Genomic DNA, 21,174 nt, shown 5'->3' with positions numbered 1-21,174 from the left:
GGATTTGGGCTAAAGGCAAGGACAAATCTAGATTGTGATCGAGTTAGTTTTGGTTGGAAGCAGCCATTCGGAGAGAAGTGTGACGTCAGTGTGAATCTAGAATTATAATGGAAATGATGGGTGTGGCAACTATTGGATCAATACGAGGGACAGGGATTCTTTTTCCTTTTGTTTTTCTTCTGTGTTTCTTATCGTGCAAATGTAGAAAATGACATTGCGTGTTTATTTAGATTTTAATGGTTTAAACATTGCAATATAATAATCACATAAACAGGCAACCTACTTTAATGCAAGTAAAGACACCAAACAAAGTGACTTATAGTGCAAAACAGTTGAAGCTTAGGACTTAATTGAAATAAATTATAAATGAAATTTCAATAAAAATCGAATGACTTATCGTGTATTTTACAAGTTAAAATACATGCAATTTCTAGTATGATTTTCCGCCATCTCAATCTCCAAAAAGATAGTTGAACCAAAATTGGTGGAAGTCCGATATCAGTATTTGAATTTTACGGATGGTGGAAAATATCCTAGTAGTTTCAATGATGATAGTTTATTGCAATTAAATTATTCTACATATTACTTATATTAAATTGTTTATACTTTTAGGCACGGTTGGTGAACCAATTCATGGCACACGGACTTGGGTCCAACGTAGTAATAATAATTCGTTGAGGGTTAAATTGTCGCCTTTGTAACATAACAATTTTATTCAATTTTTATTTATTGAATTAATAACATAACCTTTAAAACAAAAATTAAAATTAAAAAATTGACATATTGCACGGGAAATTGAAATTAAACTTTACCTATATCAGTGGTCTTATTTATGTTTTCTTATTTGCTTGCTTGTTATTTGTGAGTATCCCACTCCACAACAAGCAGAAACTGAAGGAAGAAATGAGAAGGGTTTCTAGAGAAAAAAGGCTTTACGCTGATACGTATACGAATTGAAAGGTTTTTTTTTTCATCGATCAGGAATTTGACACCACTTGTCATAAAGAACTATCTCGTGAAAAAGACTAATTCTGGAGCAATTGAGATTTTGGTAGTCATATAAAACAGAAAATAACGAGCATAAATGATGAAAACTACTGCATGAGCATCTATAATGGTGGTGTAAAATTGTGTGTAAATTGATATTTTCAAAATCACTTTTACATCTTCATTTATATTCTTGGGAATCTAAATCCAAATTTTGTTCCTATGAAATATCTAAAAGAATTGGGTGCAAAAGAGTTGATAAATTTTTTTTCTCTTGTGGGACCCATAGGAAGATCTAAGAAAAGACGTAAAAGTCCATTTCTTTTTACATTTTCTGTTGAAAAATGTACATTGAAGAGGTTTTCGACCACTAAATCATAATTTAGATATAATTTGAAGCACCATTAAAAATGCTTTTATGGCCTCCATTCAATGTTTGTAAGGACAAGAAGGTGGTTTATGGTGAAACAAGTATAAGCAATGTTACGCCTCGTATTTGAAGCTCTCAGTGGAGGCCACGTCAAAGCCACATGGGGGCACATCTGATAGTCCACAACAACAAAAATGAAGAAGGGGAAAAAGCTGCTCTTTGACTGAAACACTGTCTTTATCCGTAGTTCTTTGTCGAAGCATTCTCTCTTTGTTGAAGCACTTCTCTTCTGGTCAAACTTTTGTACATTCGAAGCTCCAACTTAAAGTCGAAGCATTTGCTACCTTTAAAATGGATCTGAAGAGTATCTGTAAGAATAATTGATGTAATGTTTGTATTAATAAGTGTCACAAATGGCAGCCTAGAATGTAAGGCAGCTGACCCCTTGTCAATGTAATGAATGGACGGCAAAAAGGATAGGAGGCTTCGGTTAATGGGATGAGGCCACATGGTTCTAATTTAATGGTGACCACGTCAGCCTTAACCCTATAAATAGCAACTCTTGAAACATGTTAAAATATTAGAAAATACATAAAAACTTCATCTACTCGAAATTATAACTCTCTTGCTCATCTCTTGGTGTTTGAGTTTGTATTCATTTTACTTTGATATTTGTTTGCCTTTTTTTTTTTTTTAATGATGATTTTACAGCTTCTCACCTTTAGAGTCTTATAAGAGTTAGAGCTCACATATACACTGTTGCTAACAATAGTGCAAAGCAAGCTGAGTAGTTTGATCAATTTTACAATTCATACGAGCATGAGCGAATTGATATAGTACGATCTTATCTGTTTCGTATGCACGAATTTTGGACCATGTTATGAAAAATTGAATATAATTATGTAATAATAATAAAGTTTAAGTATAATATGGGCAAAATAACGTAAAGATCAACATATACTGTATATTTTAAGTCAAACTCTACTCATTAAAATTAAATTTTAACTGTATATAAAATAAAAATTTACAGAATCATTTAAATCAAATACGACTCATTAAAAATTAAATTTTAGCGGTATGTATAATAATAATTTACAAATTTTCGTACACCCCTCTTCCTTAAGATCCTCGAGCTCGAGTCCAGCCAATCAAATACCTATGCAAAAAAAAAAAAAAGGAAAAAGCCGAAAGCTAAAATTTTTTGCACAAAAGACAAAGTTGTCAAATTGGAATTCTTAAAAGACTTAATAAAAGTTAGAAACATGCTGCTCGTACAGGGGCCAACACACATGAGGGGGGCCGTCGCTATTTTTTTTTCCAAGTGGGCCCCACTGCTATAGTGAAGGGCTTGTAAAACCCCTGTGAAGGGTTGCCCTGTACATGCAGCTTTATACTTTTATTGGGTGTGGAATCCCCTTCTCTTTTGCTTCTGGTCCATATAGACCTCGTCAATTAATAAACAAAATTAACCAACAAATTAGCAGCCAAAAAGTTGAACAAGGCATAAACTCTTATAAATATTGAAATCCTCCTTTATTGATTAACAGTTAAGAACATCATCTGTCCTTACGATAACATTTACAGAACACCAAAATTTTTCGTCACCCTTTTCTTGCTACTGGTGAGATTTCCTACGCTTTACTTGTAATGGCAAACAGAATGCATAAAAGTATTACTCTCATAGATAGTTTTAAGTTGATCAATGTCCCTCTCCGTGTCCTGATTATTCCTAAGGCTCTGCAACTTTCCAAAATGTACACTTGCAGGTGCCATATACTAATATCACTGAATGAAGTGACTTAGAAGGATCACCATTACGCTAACATCATCAGAAGAACCTCTCGACTGTGACAAATCCACGAGCTTTTTGCAAGCAGAAAATGGTTCTGGCTTGTCAATGCCCAAGCATAAAGGATGAACTACGTCTACTGCTTCCTGATTGCTAACCTGCAAAAGAAAGTAAAATGCGTTTTTAGCGTACTATCTCTTAATCGAATAACTGCTTCAACAATATGGATATGAAGATGATGAGCTCAACATAGTTTTGTATATTACCTTATCCCAAAGTCCGTCTGAGGCGAGGATCAAGAACTCGCACTCTTGTGTAATTCTGAATACTTCAGTCGTTGGCTCAGCTATTACCCATTCTTTAAGATGGCTATCTCCAATTGCTCTTGAAACGGCAAGAGATCCATGTACTCTCCAAACACCGTGGCAACAATCTACATAACCACCCTGAAGTAAAAAACAAGAAATAATTTCGATTTTGATTTCAATTGGGCTCAAGGAATTGCTTTGGAAAACTATAAAGACCAGAATTCTCACCAGATTCTCTATTCTATTTCTTTCATCTTTTTGCGAAGGTCGGTGATCGATGGTAAGGGCCTTTGCAACTCCTTGTCGGCTCATAACAGCACGACAATCTCCAGCATTGGAGACAACGAGATTCCCTTCGTGTACCAATGCTGTCACGCAGCATGTCCCGCCTCGGATATTTTCCTTCAAAAACTCTACATCGGTGGTGAGGTATCCGTCTTTCACCGCCTCTTCAATCCCTCCTTGGGTTCTCGACGCCACTTTGTTCATAACGTTCCTGTATAAATTCTTCGACACAAATTCTGCAGCTCCTGCTCCTCCGTGTCCATCATATACACCAAAGAAAGCCTGCAATCATAACAGACGCTTTAGTCATTTTTATTAAAAAAATATGATATTCTTTTCTCAAATATTTGAATTTCTGCAATTCATCAACTGCCCTTTAACTACACTACAACTAGAATGTGATAATTATATTAAAAACAAATAAAAATTCCCAGCAAGCTTTTAGTAATCATAAAATCATAATTACCTGACAAAAAGAAATCTATCTCACCTAAAGTATGAGATTTGTAAATCCAATCAAAACTCATTAATTTTATAAATGTGATAAAATTTAATGAAAATGGTTTTAAAAAAAAAAATACTAAAATTGGAGATTTTTATATGAAATAGTAATAAAAACACACCTGTTTAGAATCCCCTCGAAGATCCAGAATAGAAGAATATCGATCCTCCATAACACCACCTCTTTTCCCTCTCTTACAGTACATCGAATACCCTTCCCCTTCCACCTCCATCTCGCTCAATTTATCATCCTTATCCTCATTCATCTTTATATCATCAAAACCCATGTTCAGTACCGGAATGTCAATCCTCGCCGGCCGTTTCCGCTTTAAAACCATCACCTTTGATAACCCATCTTCTCCTCCATCTTCATCTTTATTGTTGAATGATTTTTTGATAGCTAAAGGCAACGGCGAAAGAGATAGTGGAGGAGGTGAGGAGGCGGGCTTGCATAAAATCGGCGATAATTTTTTTGAGGACGGGTAAAACATGGGAGAGCTCGATGCTGCCGCTACAGAACATGGCATAATTGCTAATTCTTCTCTTTGCTAGTTCAAAACCAATTTTTAATGGAGTAGAAGGGCTTCGACTATTTGCCAATTACTGATTCTTCTTTTGTTTGTTAAATCAAAACCGAGTTTTTGATGGAGAAGAAGGGCTTGGACTTGGGTGCTTATATAGATGCGAAAATGGAAAGTGTGGGATGTAGTGGGACATTATGAATAACCCTTTACTTTCCAAAACGCGCTGTACGCGAAGAAGGGCCTGGACTTGGGTGCTCATATAGTCCTTTTTGTTTTGCGGATAAAGATAATTGGACTGGGTGACCGATGTCAATTAGGCGCCTTGGAAGGACAGGGCCACATCCAGCATCTCCCTTGTTTTGCTTTTGTTTATTCTTAGTATCCGTTTGATTGCAAAAATTGAATTGAATTGAATTGAAAACGAATGTTAGGGAATTGAATTGTCTAGAAATTGCTTTCCTAGGAATTATAAATTATTGTGTTTGATTGGTATAAATTTTCACGTGGAAAATGTTAGAATAAAAGTGTTTTTTGGTGTTCGTTTGGTTTTGTTTTATATGAAAATTGTCAATTAAAGGGATAAATTTTACTGGTATTGAGAATGAAATTTGTTTCCATTGCCAATAAAAAAACAAAAAAAAAAAATTAAAGAAAATCATCTATCTTTTGGTGTTCGTTTGACTTTAATTTACATGAAAATTGTTAATTAAAGAGAAATATTTTTTTACGATAATTCTTATAATTGGTTTCCATTGTCAAAAATAAAAAAAGTAAAAAAAATGAAAAAATAAAATAAAATGCTACAGTAGACTACAAATTCCTTAAAAACAAGGAAAAGTGCAATTTTCAAGAAATATAAGAAATTCAATTCCATGGTAAATATAAGCTATCAAATATCTTTTTGGTGGAAGTTGGAATCCAAATTCCATTTTCTAGGGAAAATTTTGTTGAATCAAACGGTGCCTCATTTTCAATTACCGCAGTATAATATATTCTATTTATAGTCGGCAGTTGTTAGAGTCATTTACATGCCAACTTATTATTTGGGATATTAATTTTTTATAGTTTTATTACATCAAATAACAAGCTGTTAATAGGAAGACTACTTCTATGGATGGTAATGTAGCGGGTGCACCCGCCCCTTACCTGTTTAAGGTGGTGCGAGACGGGTTGAAGGGCAGGTGGAGTGGGGCATTTACCCATTTATGTACCTTTTTTTTAATTCATTTTACTTTTCCCATTTATTAAAGTGAGACAATAAAATAGTTATTAAATTTTTTAATTAATTAATTTATTTTTAAAAGTTAAATTATTCGAATATATTTAATAATTATTTTTATTGTTTACCATATTCTTTAGATAATCTTAGTTGCCATCTTATATTAGGTGGAGTGGGGCATTTACCCATTTATGTACCTTTTTTTTAATTCATTTTACTTTTCCCATTTATTAAAGTGAGACAATAAAATAGTTATTAAATTTTTTAATTAATTAATTTATTTTTAAAAGTTAAATTATTCGAATATATTTAATAATTATTTTTATTGTTTACCATATTCTTTAGATAATCTTAGTTGCCATCTTATATTAAAATTAATAAGATTTCGTGAAGTTTTCCATTTAAAGTATTGAATTTAAAAAAAAAAAAATTAATAGAGCAGGCCGGGGAGGGTGTTACTCGTACCCACCTCGAATACTCGATTAAGCGAGTAACTTGTGGGTATCGGGTTTGGCGGATTTTTTTGCCATCTCTAACTACTTCAGTTGCTATTGAGGTTGAAGCCGAGGCATATTGAAAAATCTTTGGCATTTATCACATCACTAGATATAATCTGAGGAATCACTTTTCGAGTCGACCGGTAGCATCCATGTCTTAATATCTTTTGGGCACAACTTGGCTTCATGATTTCGATAGATCCCCTCATGTACTCACGCAGTAAGTATTTAGTCTTGTTTTCCCGATACAACATAACAATGGAGAGAAACTTCTTTTTAAATAGGATCCTATCCTTCACTTCTCATTATCGTTGAGCTAAGTTATAAAACCTTTCCAGTATTCTTAAAAGTGCATCTAGGTGAGGCGGCAAAACACTTTGCCTTGACGTAAATGCGAATTAGGCTGTCAACTGCTAAGTTGATCGTTTCACGCCTAAGTGCACTTATTATTATTTTTTTTCCTTTTTTAAAAAAATATTTTATTTGACTTTAGTTTTAAATTTTTAAATGATTTTATACATGCAAAAGTTAAAAAAAATCATTTATTTGATAAAGATTTAGATAAGATATAAGCTACTATGCTATTTATATTATGTAAGTATGATTTTGAAACTTATAATTTTGTTGAAAACTTCAAAAACATGTATGAAATTTTCATAAATTTGTTAAGTAGGACTTGTCTTGTTGAAAGTTGAAACTATGAAAAATGGTCTAACTTTTACAATTCGAAAACTTTGAAAATTGTATAATGACTAATTGTAGGAACAATCATGCTACAAGTAAAGGAAAATTTAATAGAAAACTTTGACAGACAACACACGACGAGAATTGATTGGAAGATGGAAAGAGAAAAAATAAAACAATCCAATCATCTGCAGCCATGTGGGGTCAACATCGAGAGGAATTCTGTCAAAAATTCTCTGGACTCATGGTTTTTTCCTTAAAGGAATTATTAAGTAAATATAATATTTTATAATTTTAGATGCTTTGTTTAGAGTATTTTAATTATTAAATAATTTTTAGAATGATTAAGTATTTAAAATAATAATAAAAATAAGTAACTTTTTTGATGTCTAAGCTTGTAAAACTTGAAGTTTAGCCTCCGTGTCTGGACACGTTTTATGCATTTTAGAACACTATTATGAGTTGAGTTTGATTGCGTGGTAGAAAAGTGAAAACACTTATTTTTTCCATATTTTGCACCTTAGCTCTATAAAACAATACGTTACTGCTGAAACACAGAAGAATTTAATTCTCAGATCAAAACAATATATACGTATGGTATAAACAGCCCACTTTAAAATTCAGCTTCTAGGTCTTGGCCGGATCGGATGGAAGCCACTAATCCACCAAGTGATTTGAGAGATTTCTCATCCATTTGTGAAGTTGGATGATAACCATTACCTCATCTCTCCATCTTCGATTTCTAAATACCCTAGAATGATTTTTCGCGGTCTCAATTTCCAAAACGATACTTGACTTGTAGTTGAAACATCGATATATAAATTTTATTGCGTGGTGGAAAATATTCATATATTTCCAATGATGATAGTTTATTGCAATCAAATTATTTTATATAATTACTTATTACAAATTGTTTGCACTTTGAGGTATGGTTTGGGAACCAATTCATGGCACACCAATTGAGTGTGTATATTATTACTATATTTTTTATTTATCATATCCAATTTTACTTTTATATGCTAAAATTATTTTATGTAAAATGACATAAATAACCATCCATTCTACTTATTAAGCTAAAACCTTTTCAAGTTTCAACTCTAAATCATATATTAAAAATCATTTTATGTCTCCCACTATTATATTCTCAACGCTCTTAATATTTAATAAATCGATCAGTATCCATATGACATCGTCCAATTTCTTGGCAGTCGATGTGGACTGCAATATTTTCTCCTTGATTCTATGCAATTTCCATGTTTGTCTTCCTCAATCGGCAGTGATGATCAAGTCAATATTTTTTTTTTTGTATTTTTGTGGCGTCTGTTGAATAAATCTATTTAATTATTTTTGTTAATTACTTTATAAAGTTTAAAAAGTCAATTTGCTTGAACCCACCTCATTCAAGAAATTTTCAACAAGAAGCTGTATTAGAAAATATATAATAATTTATTTTAACTGCCTAAAACACTTAAATTATAATTAGGGTACTCTTTATCAGTCATTCTTTAATTATAAAGCCAATGACTAAATTCACGGTCTTTATTAGTCTTTTGTTAATTAGTTGCTAATGACTATAGATATTTGAATTTCTCAAGTAAAGTCAAAGTTAGTTACATATTTCTACTTGTTTTTATTAAAGCAAGACTAATGCAACTTAATGAAATTTTCCTCTTCTTAATTGAGAAATTTACTATTTCTCAAGAATAAAAAAAAGAAAAAAGAAAATAGAAAGAAAAATTCAAGAAATGTAAGTAAAACCTCGTTTTCAAACTAAGAATAGTTACAAGCTTTCTTGGCATGCCAAGTTAGAAGTTAGAATTGCAAAACCTGACAAATTTTGCTCTCCCTTCAGGAATAATTTTAGGAAAAAGTCATTTGTACGAAACTATTCATTTCATAGAAATTTGCAAGACAGTCACATGCGCGGGGCCCCTGTTGTTGTTGAAAAATCGGCAGAAAATCACCCAGACCCCACTAGTGTGAATGATCTGTGGCTTTTTTGTGAGTTTTGGTTCTATACAAGTAGCACGTCCCATAATTTTATGTGTATTCTTTGGTCCTTATTTTTCTTGCTTCTAGTTACATTATTTTCCTTAAATGGCAGTATTCTCGTTCTACTATTAAAATTTTTTAAACTTATATATATGATTTTTTCCCCCATTACAATATTGTTTCTGATAATACCTAAGATTAGGGGAAATCATAGTCCCAAATCCAGTCAATTCAATTTATTTTAAAGTCTATTTCAGTGTGTTCCAAATCACAAGTAGTCATACTATGATACCTAACATGTACAAATTGACGTCTTCGTTGAACCAACCAAATTAAAAATAATGAAATAACAAGAACTACATGTAATTTTGAATAATATAGTTTGTTAAACACTTAGCAAACAGTTTTTATATCATAAAACATGCTCGACTTCTAATTTTCACAATTTATATAATAGATATAAAAAATTATTGTTATTTATTTTAAATTAACATATCTTTATTGATTTATTTAATTGACTATTGTAGGACAATTATGTTATAGAAAAATAAGTAATTGTATAGTGGAATATCAATTAAAATGGCAAATTAAATTAACACAGAGTTAGAAGAAAGTTAGAAATGCTGGCCCATGAGAATTGTGAAAATTATTGTCCTAAAGTCATGTGGCCTTTGGTTCGTAGGGTACCATCAACAATATACGATTCCGAGATAAAATCCTTATATGAAAAGGAAGTCAAGATGTTGAGATCGAGTGCTATAAATGTCATTCTCTTTCCAAGTTATAGATTACGAATGAGCCAAGATCAATTGACGTGTTGTCAAATTTAATACGAAAATTACCAAATTTGAACAAAAAGTACCATAAGCGTTTAGTTAGATATTTATGATAAAAGCAAATGCGGGAAAAAGCCTAGTGGAGAAGTCAATCGGGATGAGTTTAGATTTTTTTAACAGTGAGGTGAAACGAAATGCCTTTCTTATATGAGAATTCAATTTTCAAAATTTTTAATAGTCTGAAATTGGTGCGAAATAAGATTCAAGTATAATGACATTAAGGCCTATCAAGCCTCCTTCAACAATGAGACGATGACTACGCTTTCGAAAGATACGATTGTGTTAAAGTCAAAATATGTGATATTTGAAAAGAAATGCCTTTGTTAGAGGAGAATTCAATTTCCAAAATCTTTGATATTCCAAAATGGGTGTGAAATAAGATTGAAATTCAATGATAATACGGCTTGTCGAGTCACCTTTAACAATGAAATGATGACTTTGCCTTCTAAAGATACGGGTGTGTTAAGTCAAAATATGAGATATCTGATAATCACAATGCAAGATTAAGCCTCGTTTTTAATAAATTTTAATTCTATAAAATGAAGATATGTAGATGTAGAAAAGTGTTGAGTAGAAATTGTTGGATGTTGGTTAAATAAATCGAGAATTGAAAATCGATTAAAGTGATTTCGTATCTACTTCGGCCAAATTTTGATTTCTCTGTATGTATTGAAGGGTATATTTGACATTTCAAAAATCAATATCGGATGAATGAGAAATTGCGAAAAAGGACGAAAATCAGGTCAAAATATTTGACCGTGCGACCGCACGGTTGTCCGGTGAATAGACATCTTTTTATAAAAGTGTATTGTTTGGAAAGGGTGCATGGTTTGGCCTCAACCATTTCGTCCACATCCTTTCATGGTCTATAAATAGGACCTTTTTGGTGTCCTATTCCTCACAATTTTGATATGCAAAACATCTCTCATCCTCTCTTCTATCCAAAATCAAAATTATTTCATTTATTTTGATTTTCCTTCATTTCATCCTTGGAGTACATAAGCCTAAATTTGGTTCGTTGTACTTGTGTTTTGGAGTGCTACAAACACAAGTGTAGCCGTTGTATCTTGGGAGTCGATTGTGGAAATCCGTAGGCACCGTTGCGTGGCAAATTCGACTTAAGGACAAAGAGTCCAACTCTTGCCTCGACTTTGTCCCTACTTTCTTCTTCTTCTTGTTTGTGTTTTCTTTGCCGTTACTCTGTCCAATTTTCGGCACGGATTTATAAAACATCATTATACTTATTTTGGCGTCACTATTCACAAAATTCCTCCAATAGAAAGAGGCTGAATCGAAGTGAAGTGACTGTTAAGGGCATGATTTCAAACTTTCCTGGTCACAAAACGCGAGATTCAGGGTTGGGCGACGATAAAGCCTAAAGGGTACTTGCAGAGAAAATAGGGCTAACATAGATAATGCAGTAGTGATGCCAATTCATCTTATGTAGTGTTTGATTCCACCATTTTTTCCTTGGAAAATGAAATTTGGATGTCATTTTCCAACTTTTAGGTTTTTGATTGTCCAAAATTTTCTCTAAAATTGAAATTCTCACTTTCTTGTCATGTCAGCATTTTCCATCAATTTAAGAAATTCCAATTTTGGAATTCTGGGTTATTGTAGCACTTTTTTATTTATTTTTTTCAATGGAAACAAATTCTAAGAATTATTGTATAAAAATATCTCCCTTTAACCGATAATTTTCATGTAAAACAAAACTAAACGAACACCAAAAGATAAATTATTTTATTTATTTATTTATTTTTTGGCAATGGAAACAAATTTCATCCCCAATACCAGTAAATTATGTCCCTTTAGTTGACAATTTTCATGTAAAACGAAGCCAAACGAACACCAAAAATACTTTTATTTCAACATTTTTCAAGTAGAAAATTATACTAATCAAATGCAATAATTTACAATTATCAGGAAAATAATTTCTAGGCAATTTAATTCCCTAGAATTTATTTTCTTTCCACCCAAATTTCATCTTTGCAATCAAATGGATCATTTTTTTTTTAATAACGGGGAAATCCGCAGCCGCTACCCTTCAGATGCGCACTGGGGAAACCTTCGAGTTGACGCAATAGCTTGCAAACCACGACAGCTAGGTAAATCGCACTAGGCAAGCCCGGTGCAACAGGCTCGACCGAAAAAGTGTTGGTAGGGGGAATCGAACTCGTGACCAAAGGTCTTCGCGCTTACTTACTTCACCAACTCGGACCCTTAGTTTTACCCTTAATGATAGTGGTTGTTCTTTTATATCCAATCATTTTTATTTTTTGTTTTTTCTGTGAATTAATTTTTCTATAGTGATAGTGGTGATGACATTCGTTACGTGATTGCATTCGTGAATGAGGTATTTGGTTGCGAGTGGGTTGTTTTGCAATCTAGCATGCTAAGTTAGAAGATTAGAAAGCCTACCTGACCGATATAATCCACTTGACAAATTTTGCTTTTGCCTCTTGAATAATTGTATGTGCATTTTTTGGTCCTTCTTTTTTCTTAAAGATTGAACCCCAATTTTAAGGGCCCCCCACCACCCTGTCCTTGGAGTATTGTGAGAGACGTCCTTCGTTTTTCTTGATTCTAGTTACATTCTTTTGAAGGTTTTCTTTAAATGGATATTAGACTCATTTTATTACGACGACAAATGGACATAGTAGTTCGCAGGCTCGACTTATTTTGGTTTTGTCCATAGGTTGCTCGGGCTTGTACTATGATGAGCCACGGATCCTGTCGAGCTCAAGAAAATTCAAGAGCCGACTTGTATTAAAGCTCGTAGGAAAGCCCATGAGCCGGTTGGTGGCTGTTTGGAGCATCATTTTTTTTTTCCAGAATATATATACATATATACTCCACTTCAAATTTGCCCTCACCTCAATTCTCTACCTCCTCAATCTACAAAGTAAATCTTATAATCTTCATATAAGCTCTTTCACTATTCAAGCTCGAGTTTTATTGTCTATAAATTTACTTACGCGAGTCATTTTTATCCAATTCTAGTACAATTTATATTACTCTACATCTTTCTCTTTTCATTATTCTAAATGGATTAAAGCAAACAATGTTGGACAGCCAGGGTGAAGTCTAGGGTCAAAAACAGGGGAATCATGTGAGATCAATATGACGCCTCCTATTTTTTACCTTGAAATCAACCCTGTCCAAACATGTTAATTCTAAAGCAGATTGTTGAAAACTGTTGAATTCAATCAAATGTTTGGTGATTCCCAGACTGCATGAGCCACTCCGTCATTAAATTATGATTTCAGTTATCTAAATGATGTTCCAATTCATGATGATTTGGACGACGATCGTGGGAGCATGAATAAAATTGATTTGGATGATATTAAAGAAGATGAAAGAGGCACTATAGGACAACCTGTAACGAAGAATGTGCTAAGTGTTGGGATAACTTCAAATTCGTCGCCATGGATGCAATAGTAGATGGAAAGTTTGTACACAAAGTGTAGTGTAAATACTGCAAAGAAAGGTTGGCTTGGGTATTGACACAATCCATCAAAGTAGACACTATTGAAAATGGATAGTCAAACACAGATGTTTGAAAACTAATTAGGCCCAACTCTAATTTGATTGTCTTCGTGGTGCAAGGTCTAGTTATGATTTTAACAACTAGGTCTCTTCACAAGAAGCAATGCGCTAAGGTATGGCACTGTTAATTTCAGGGGTGAGTGTCCGCTCAACATATTTAGAAGCATTCACTTTATCAACTTCATACAAAAATATCTCTAATCAAGTACAAATCTTATTCTAGAAACCCTTTGTTTGGATGCTATTAATTTGTACAATGTAAAGAAGCTAGAATAATAAAAGTGATTTAAAAAATATATATATATGATGCTACCAAAAATCGTACCTGTAGATTTTCCGAGCTTGATGACGGATGAGGAGTACGAACGTGATCTTTCGATACCTGAAACAAAGGTAACGAGGTGTGTTCTTGTCGCCCCTCCGATACTTAAGTCAGAAAGGGAAATATATGCGTGAGGCTATGCGCTGAAGAACAATGAAAAACGTACCTGAATAATGGTTCAAGATTCTGTATTTATAGTAGTAAGTGACATTCTCCTAATTGGACTCAACTAGCTGGATGTCCTCATCTGTTGGAGTTCTGAATAGTTAAGGAGTTGGTTGAATTCCAGAATTATACGTGAGATAGGATTCTTGTGGGAGTTAAGATTTCTAATTGCGTAGGAATTCTAAAAGGTTAACAATTGTCAGTAGTGAGGGGAGGACGTGCACGAGGACTATACCCGAGGACAAATGTTTGCAATACGCGAAGCATCATGAGATGTGGTCGGGCATACTGTCTCGAGGATGGTCATGCCCGAGGACACCGCAGATGTATTTATACTTTTATCAAAAAAAGTCATCGGGAATGTTGTGATCGGAGATATTGGAAAATGTCCCCATTATAGGCCCCCGTGCATATATGCTCGAAGAATATGCTCGAGGATATGATGCAAAGAGACTGGAAATAAAAGCTCAAGTTTTTAGCTCGAGGATTTCTGAACACCTGTGATTGATCAGAAGGCCGACGTGTACTGACGTCAGCCCTAGAATAGGAAAAGGCGGTAAAAATTGGTAGGGTTGGATGTAGGACACGTGTCCAGATCTAACGGTCGGGGTAGTGACCTTTGGGCTTCCTGCCCCTATTGCCTATAAATACCCTCTCCTCATTTCATTTTTCACTTTTTACTCTCAGTAAACTTCTATCGCTAATCGTCGGGATCGGACTTTGAGTTTTTAGGCGTCGACTTTAAGGTAAGACCTCGAGTTTTAAAGTTATTCTTTAGGCTTTTTTTACCTAGGTCAGGATGTCTAGTAGTAGCAGTAGCGACTCTTCGTCATCATCGTCCTCGAGGAGTACTCCCGAGGACATAGGATGCTCGATCATACCTATGGCTGTCCCAATTAATGCTCAACCTCGGGCACAAAGTATCCCGACCCCTTTTAGGTACCCCGAGGTCCCTTGTAAATTTAAAGAACATCTAGCAATATCGACGGCTAGGGAGCATGGGTTCATGCCCAAATACGACATTAGGACGCCAGGGGTAGAGGATAGGATGGCATTAGCTCAGGATGGAGAGTTTGTGATTTTTAGGGACTCACTTAAGGGGGGATTTAGATGGCCTATGCATCCCTTTTTCGTGGCCTTATTGGTCGAGCATAATATGAGCCCTGGACAGCTCGTGCCAAATGGGTGGAGGATGCTTACCTATTTCTTTATAGCCTGTAGATACCTACGAATTAACCCATACGTCGATCTCTGTAGGATGGTGTTCGACCTGAAACAGCTTCCTCAATACACTTGTTTTGCTTACCTTTTGTCCCGAGGAGGATTTAGATTACCGAGGATGCCCAGTTCCTTGAAAGGTTGGAAAAAAAAGTGGTTTTATGTCGTACCTCAGGATAGTGACCTTCCTTTTAGTGCTAGGTGGGTTTTGCCCGACACTCCCCGATTTTGTGAAGGTCAGGCTTATTTCGAGTCTTTAGAAAGGCATAGGGTAATTTAGAGAACCTCGAGCCTCTTGTATATGATATAGATGACATCCTCGGGGATGACGTTCTCGATCTCGCGGATGTGAAAGGCACTGCGGGTAGGACTTTTTGCCATCTTCTTTACTGATCTGTCCTTGAACTTATAATTGTGCTCGTTCTAATGACTTGCTCTTTTTTTGCAGAGATGACTTTTGATCCTTCAGCCCTCAGACAGGCCGTGACCAAAAAGTCAAAGGTCCCTCAAACTCGAGCTCCAGGGCAGAAGAGAGGGAAGAAGAGAGCTCGGGACCTAGGCCCCGAGAATATCAGAAGTGGGCCTGGGGAAACTTCTGCCCGGGGACATACCCCGACCACACAGGCCACTGAGACTCCTACTGGTCCACCTCGATCACATCCTTGGCCAAGGAGTACTCTCGAGGTTGTTGACCTCGATGATGAGGTTAGACCTATGCCCTCTTTCCAGAATCAGGAGCCTGACTGATGTCCTCTGGTGTCAAGCATCGTGGACAAGTATAGGAAGGACCTCGATTTTGATGAGGGCATGAAGGCTCTGGAATCCCTTACTCTGAAGGTAAGCTCGCCCAATTTACTTTGTTTAAATTCAAGATTTAAAAAGGTTTAAACGCTGTGATTACTTAAGCTCGGGTTTATATGGTGTAGGCTTTGAGCATTGCCCGAGGCCTTTCTCTGAAGGGGAAAGATGAGGCCCAAAAGACCACCGAACTCGAGGACTCTTCTCGAGCACAGGAGAAGAGGATAGCCGACTTGGAGGCTGAAAGCTTTCTTCTTCAGAAGGAGCTCGAGGACTCGAAGAATGATGCCCAGAGAGCTCGAGCAGAGGCTGGAACTGCTAAGGGCGAGACCGAAGGTTTAAAGCTCGAGATCGAGCGTTTGAAGGTTGATTTTGAGACTCGCCTGGCTGAAGCTCGAGGGGTTGCGATCGAGGACTTTAAAACGTCCGAGGAGTTTAACGGCCTTAAGGGAGAGTATGCCATGGACTCGTACTTCCATGCCTTCAAGGAAGCTCGGGCATTTTTGAGATCGAAGCCCGACGCTAACCCCGAGGATCTAAAGAACATCCCCGAGATTGCTGACACCCTCGAGCTGTCAGAGTCCGAGGAAACCGTCGAGGACCAAGAGGTCGATGTTGACGGCGAGGACGCAGTGGAGGAGCAGAGGAGCACAGCCTCGGGAGAAAGGGCCGAGGACTTAGATTAGTTTTTGTTTTTTGGTATGATGATAGCCCTTCCTTTTTGTAATTTGAACATGTTTTTTACTCGATCAACTATTTTCCTTCTGCTGTGTATTGATATCTCGATCATTCAAATAGCCCAATGTAAGATGGTTAAATAACTCGACGCCTAGAGTAGTTGGGAACACCTCGAGGACCTAATTTGTGAAAATATTTCTGAATATTATAACGTACACAAAATTCATCCTGAGGACTAAATAATAAAATTATCTTGGAACATCCAAGTGTGAACCCCGAGCACGTAGACAGTTACCTCGACGACTAAAGAAGATTAATTATTTTCGACGACTAATTAATCATCTCGACGATTGAGAATAACTCAATTTTTAAACAAGTGATAATGTCGAGGACAGTGTAGTTTTCTACACACTTAACACTCGAGGATTAATTTCAAGGGATGGTAGTCCCCGAAGAGTACGAATACTTGTGACCGACCTCTGTACATGAGTTATCCCGAGCTTTCATTTTTCAGGCTTGGACAAAAAATACAAGGATATATGGTCGGGATGTATGTCCTCGATATTTACTACTTGTGCTGCACTATTTTGATGTGCTGATTATGAGCTCCAAGATTTTGGTGCTTGCTCGGGGCAAGGCTTACATTGGCTTGTCGAGGACAAGGCTTACATTGGCTGGTCAAGGACAAGGCTTAAAAGGGGCTTGCTCGAGGGCAAGGCTTACATTGGCTTGTCAAGGACAAGGCTTATAGGGGCTTGCTCGAGGGCAAGGCTTACATTGGCTTTTCAAGGACAAGGCTTAAGGGGGCTTGCTAGACGTAAAGCAAACTATCGGGCTGATATACCCGGGGTTTGGATTTATTAATTGTTTGGACTGGACTTGGATTTATATATTGCATCCAAGCTGCCTACGTACCCAAACGGGATCAAGCCAAACGTAGTTCATTACAAAAGAAAACGGAAAACATGCATGGGCTCGCAGGCCCGCTAAACTAGAAATAAGGTGCAAGGACACGCAGGCCCGAAAAACCAAAAATAACATGCAGAAAAAGAAAATCTCCTAAACGGCATCGGGAATGTTACTTGTAATATATTTTTAGATTGTCGACATTCCAGGGCCTCGGAAGAGGACTACCCGAAGTGTCTCTTAGGCTGTATGCTCCTTTGCGAACCTGTCGTATGACCTCAAAGGGCCCTTCCCAGATGGGCCCGAGCTTCCCTGGGGGGTGGCCTGCTGCTTCGGCCCTCCTCAAGACCAAATCGCCAGCTCTGAACCTCCGAACCTTGACTTTGCTATTAAAATGTTTTGCTATCTTAGTTTGGTAAGAGGCCACTTTTATAGCGGCTTGCTCCCGTACTTCTTCCAAGAGATCAAGATGTTCAGTTGTATGCTTCGAGATTTCTGGCACGAGTCTCCTATGGCTTGGCAGTCTAATTTCCACTGGGACCATTGCTTCAATGCCATAGGCTAACATAAAAGGGGTTTCTCCTGTGGTTGTCCTATGAGTTGTTCTATACGTCCAAAGTATGGAAGGTAGCTCGTCGGACCAAGAACCCCTAGCATCGCTTATTCTTGTTCGGAGGTCTTGCAATATGATTCGATTAGTTACCTCGGCCAGACCATTGCTCTGAGGATGCGAAACTGATGTTAGACAGTGATCAGTCCCAAGGTTTGAGCAAAAGTTTCTAAATTGTTGGTTGTCAAATTGCCTGCCATTGTCGGTGATGAGGACCTTTGGTATCCCAAACCTGCAAATGATAGACCTTCAAGTGAAGGCTCTTAGCTTGGGCTCCGATATTGTGGCGAGAGCCTCGGCCTCTACCCATTTTGTGAAGTACTCTACTGCTACAGCAACAAACTTTAATTGACCTCTTGCCATAGGAAAGGGGCCGGGGATGTCAACTCCCCATTGTTCAAACGGGGCCGAACAGTTAATGTTGGTGAGGTCTTCGGCTGGTGAGTGGATAACATTACCAAACCTCGGGCACCTATCACATCTCTTAACATATTCTGAGGCGTCTTTTTCATAGTTGGCCAGTAGTATCCATATCGTACGAGTTTAAAGGCCAAGGCCTTGGCTCCTTGATGATTCCCGCACACCCCTTCATGAACTTCAGCAAGGGCCTGGGATGATTCTGATGGCCTGAGGCACCTTAGGTATGGAAGAGTAATACTTCTGCGAAAGAGGACACCGCTGATCATACAGTACCTAGGAGCTCGGGCTCTGATGCTCCTAGCCAACCTGGCATCGCTTGGTAGATTTCCATTTGTGATGAATTCTATGATTGGGTCCATCCAGGATGGTTCGTTGTCAATGTCCATGATGTCGAAGATTTGACTGATGCTGGGTTCTGTGATGATTTTAATGTGAACTGTTCTGTCAAGGCCGTCTACCCCCATAAACACAAGCCTGGATAATGCGTCGGCTTTTTCGTTATCCTTTCGAGCAATTTTTGCAATTTCACACCTCTTGAATTTTCGTTGAAGGTCCTGAACCTTCATACAATACAAACTCATTTTCTCGTCCTTCCTTTCAAATGATCCTTCAATCTGTCCGACCACCAGTTGTGAATCGCTGAGTATCTTTACGAACTCGAGCTCAAGGCAAAGGGCTAGCTCCAGAGCAATCACGACGGCCTCATACTCGGCCTCGTTGTTGGTTGCTTCAAACTCGAACCTGAGAGCGCATTGGATCTCTGTTTGTTTGTCAGGGCTGATGAGGATGACCCCTGCGCCCGAGCCCGAGGAGTTCGATGCTCCATCCACAAAAATTTGCCAAGTGTCCAAATTAGTGCTCATGCTCGAGCTATCACCTGGCCCCCGAGGCCTAGGGGTTAGTTCTGCAATGAAGTCGGCCAGAGCTTGGGCTTTGATAGATGGGCGTAGTTTGAATTCTATGTCAAATTCTCCAAGCTCGATTGCCCATTTCATCAGTCTTCCTGATACGTCCGGCTTCTGAAGTATATGCCTAAGTGGTTGATTAGTGAGCACCACAATAGGGTGAGACTGAAAATACTGTCGGAGTTTCCGTGTTGCTATAACCAAGGCTAGGGCAAGTTGTTTTGCCAAAGTATACCTTGTTTCCGCATCTAGTAGGACCTTGCTTACATAGTAGATTGGTTGTTGGACTTTGTTAACCTCTTTCACCAAGATCCCGCTGACCGCGTTTTGAGATACGGCAAGGTACAAAAATAAGGTGTCACCAGGCTCAGGCTTTGTTAGAATAGGAGGAGATGCCAATGTCTGCTTGAGCTCCTGAAAAGCTTTCTCACAGTCTTCACTCCAATCAAAGCCTTGGTTTCCTCTGAGGACTTTGAAGAAGGGATAGCACCTGTCTGACGCTCGGGACATGAACCTGTTCAAGGCTGCTATCCTACCAGTCAACCTCTGTACCTCTTTCTTGTTCCTTGGTGATTCCATAGACGCTAATGCTTGTATTTTATCAGGGTTGGCCTCTATCCCCCGGTGAGTGATCATGAAGCCTAAGAACTTACCCGAGGCCACGCCAAATGCACACTTTGCGGGGTTCAACTTCATTCCGTACTTTCGCATGGTGTTGAACACTTCTTCAAGATCTGAAATATGTTGGTCCACCTGTTTGCTTTTGACCACCATGTCATCAACGTACGCCTCCACATTCCTTCCAATCAAGTTAGGAAAGACTTTGTTGATGAGCCTTTGGTATGTTGCCCCTGCATTCTTCAAACCAAAAGGCATGACCTTATAACAGTATATGGCAGAATCGGCCATGAATGAGGTCTTTTCTTGATCTTCCTCGGCCATGAGGATTTGATGATAACCAGAAAATGCATCCAAGAAGCTGTATAGCTTATGTCCAGACGTGCTATCTACCAAGTTGTCAATCCGCGGTAGGGGATAACTATCCTTTGGACATGCTTTATTAAGATTTGTGAAGTCAATGCAGACTCTCCACTTACCATTAGCTTTCTTTACTAAAACAACATTGGCAAGCCAGTCGGGATATTGGACTTCCCGAATGAACCGAGCACTTATGAGTTTGTTAATTTCTTCGCGGATGACCTCCCGACGCTCTGGGGCGAACTGTCTTTTCCTCTGTTTTACTGGCCTGGCCCCTGGGCTAACGTTAAGCCTGTGGACTGCAATTTTAGGGTCTATCCCTGACATATCCTCAACCTTCCAGGCAAAAACGTCAATGTTGCGAGATAAGCAACCAACAAGTTCTGTCTTCAGGGTGACGTCAAGATCCCGACCAATCGTCACCTTCTTATCATGCTCGAGCTCAATTTCCATCAATTCCTCGACGGAAGCAAGTCTGACTTGTTGCCCATCCTCGGGATCCATCCTCGAGATTTGCATGACGTCGTTATTTATTTCCCGAACGCTGGCAACATAGCATTGTCTGGCAGCTATCTGGTCTCCACGGACAACCCCAACGCCATTACTTGTTGGAAACTTCATGGCTAGGTGGAA

At 37.5% G+C, this 21,174-nt stretch overlaps 2 protein-coding genes across 2 annotated transcripts; one reads left to right on the top strand and one right to left on the bottom strand.

Moving 5' to 3' along the window:
* Window positions 1–2,849: 2,849 nt before the first annotated feature.
* On the bottom strand, window positions 2,850–4,917 carry LOC111406024 (probable protein phosphatase 2C 25). The gene is made up of 4 exons (XM_023035192.1): window positions 4,363–4,917; window positions 3,683–4,021; window positions 3,413–3,592; window positions 2,850–3,304 (listed from the first exon to the last, which is right to left on the bottom strand). Exons 1-4 carry the CDS (start codon window positions 4,765–4,767, stop codon window positions 3,140–3,142), a joined length of 1,089 nt encoding a protein of 362 aa, XP_022890960.1. The 5' UTR covers window positions 4,768–4,917; the 3' UTR covers window positions 2,850–3,139.
* Window positions 4,918–16,009: 11,092 nt separating this feature from the next.
* Window positions 16,010–16,887, top strand: LOC111407014. Its single transcript, XM_023036353.1, has 2 exons — window positions 16,010–16,083; window positions 16,173–16,887. The coding sequence occupies exons 1-2, from the start codon at window positions 16,054–16,056 to the stop codon at window positions 16,728–16,730; spliced, it is 588 nt and encodes a 195-aa protein (XP_022892121.1). The 5' UTR covers window positions 16,010–16,053; the 3' UTR covers window positions 16,731–16,887.
* Window positions 16,888–21,174: the final 4,287 nt, after the last annotated feature.

Source organism: Olea europaea, chromosome 12 (assembly GCF_002742605.1).
Source record: "Olea europaea var. sylvestris chromosome 12, O_europaea_v1, whole genome shotgun sequence".
NCBI lineage: Eukaryota > Viridiplantae > Streptophyta > Magnoliopsida > Lamiales > Oleaceae > Olea > Olea europaea.
The sequence above is the reverse complement of the archived record's forward strand: the minus strand, read 5'-3'. Positions and strand labels throughout refer to the sequence as shown.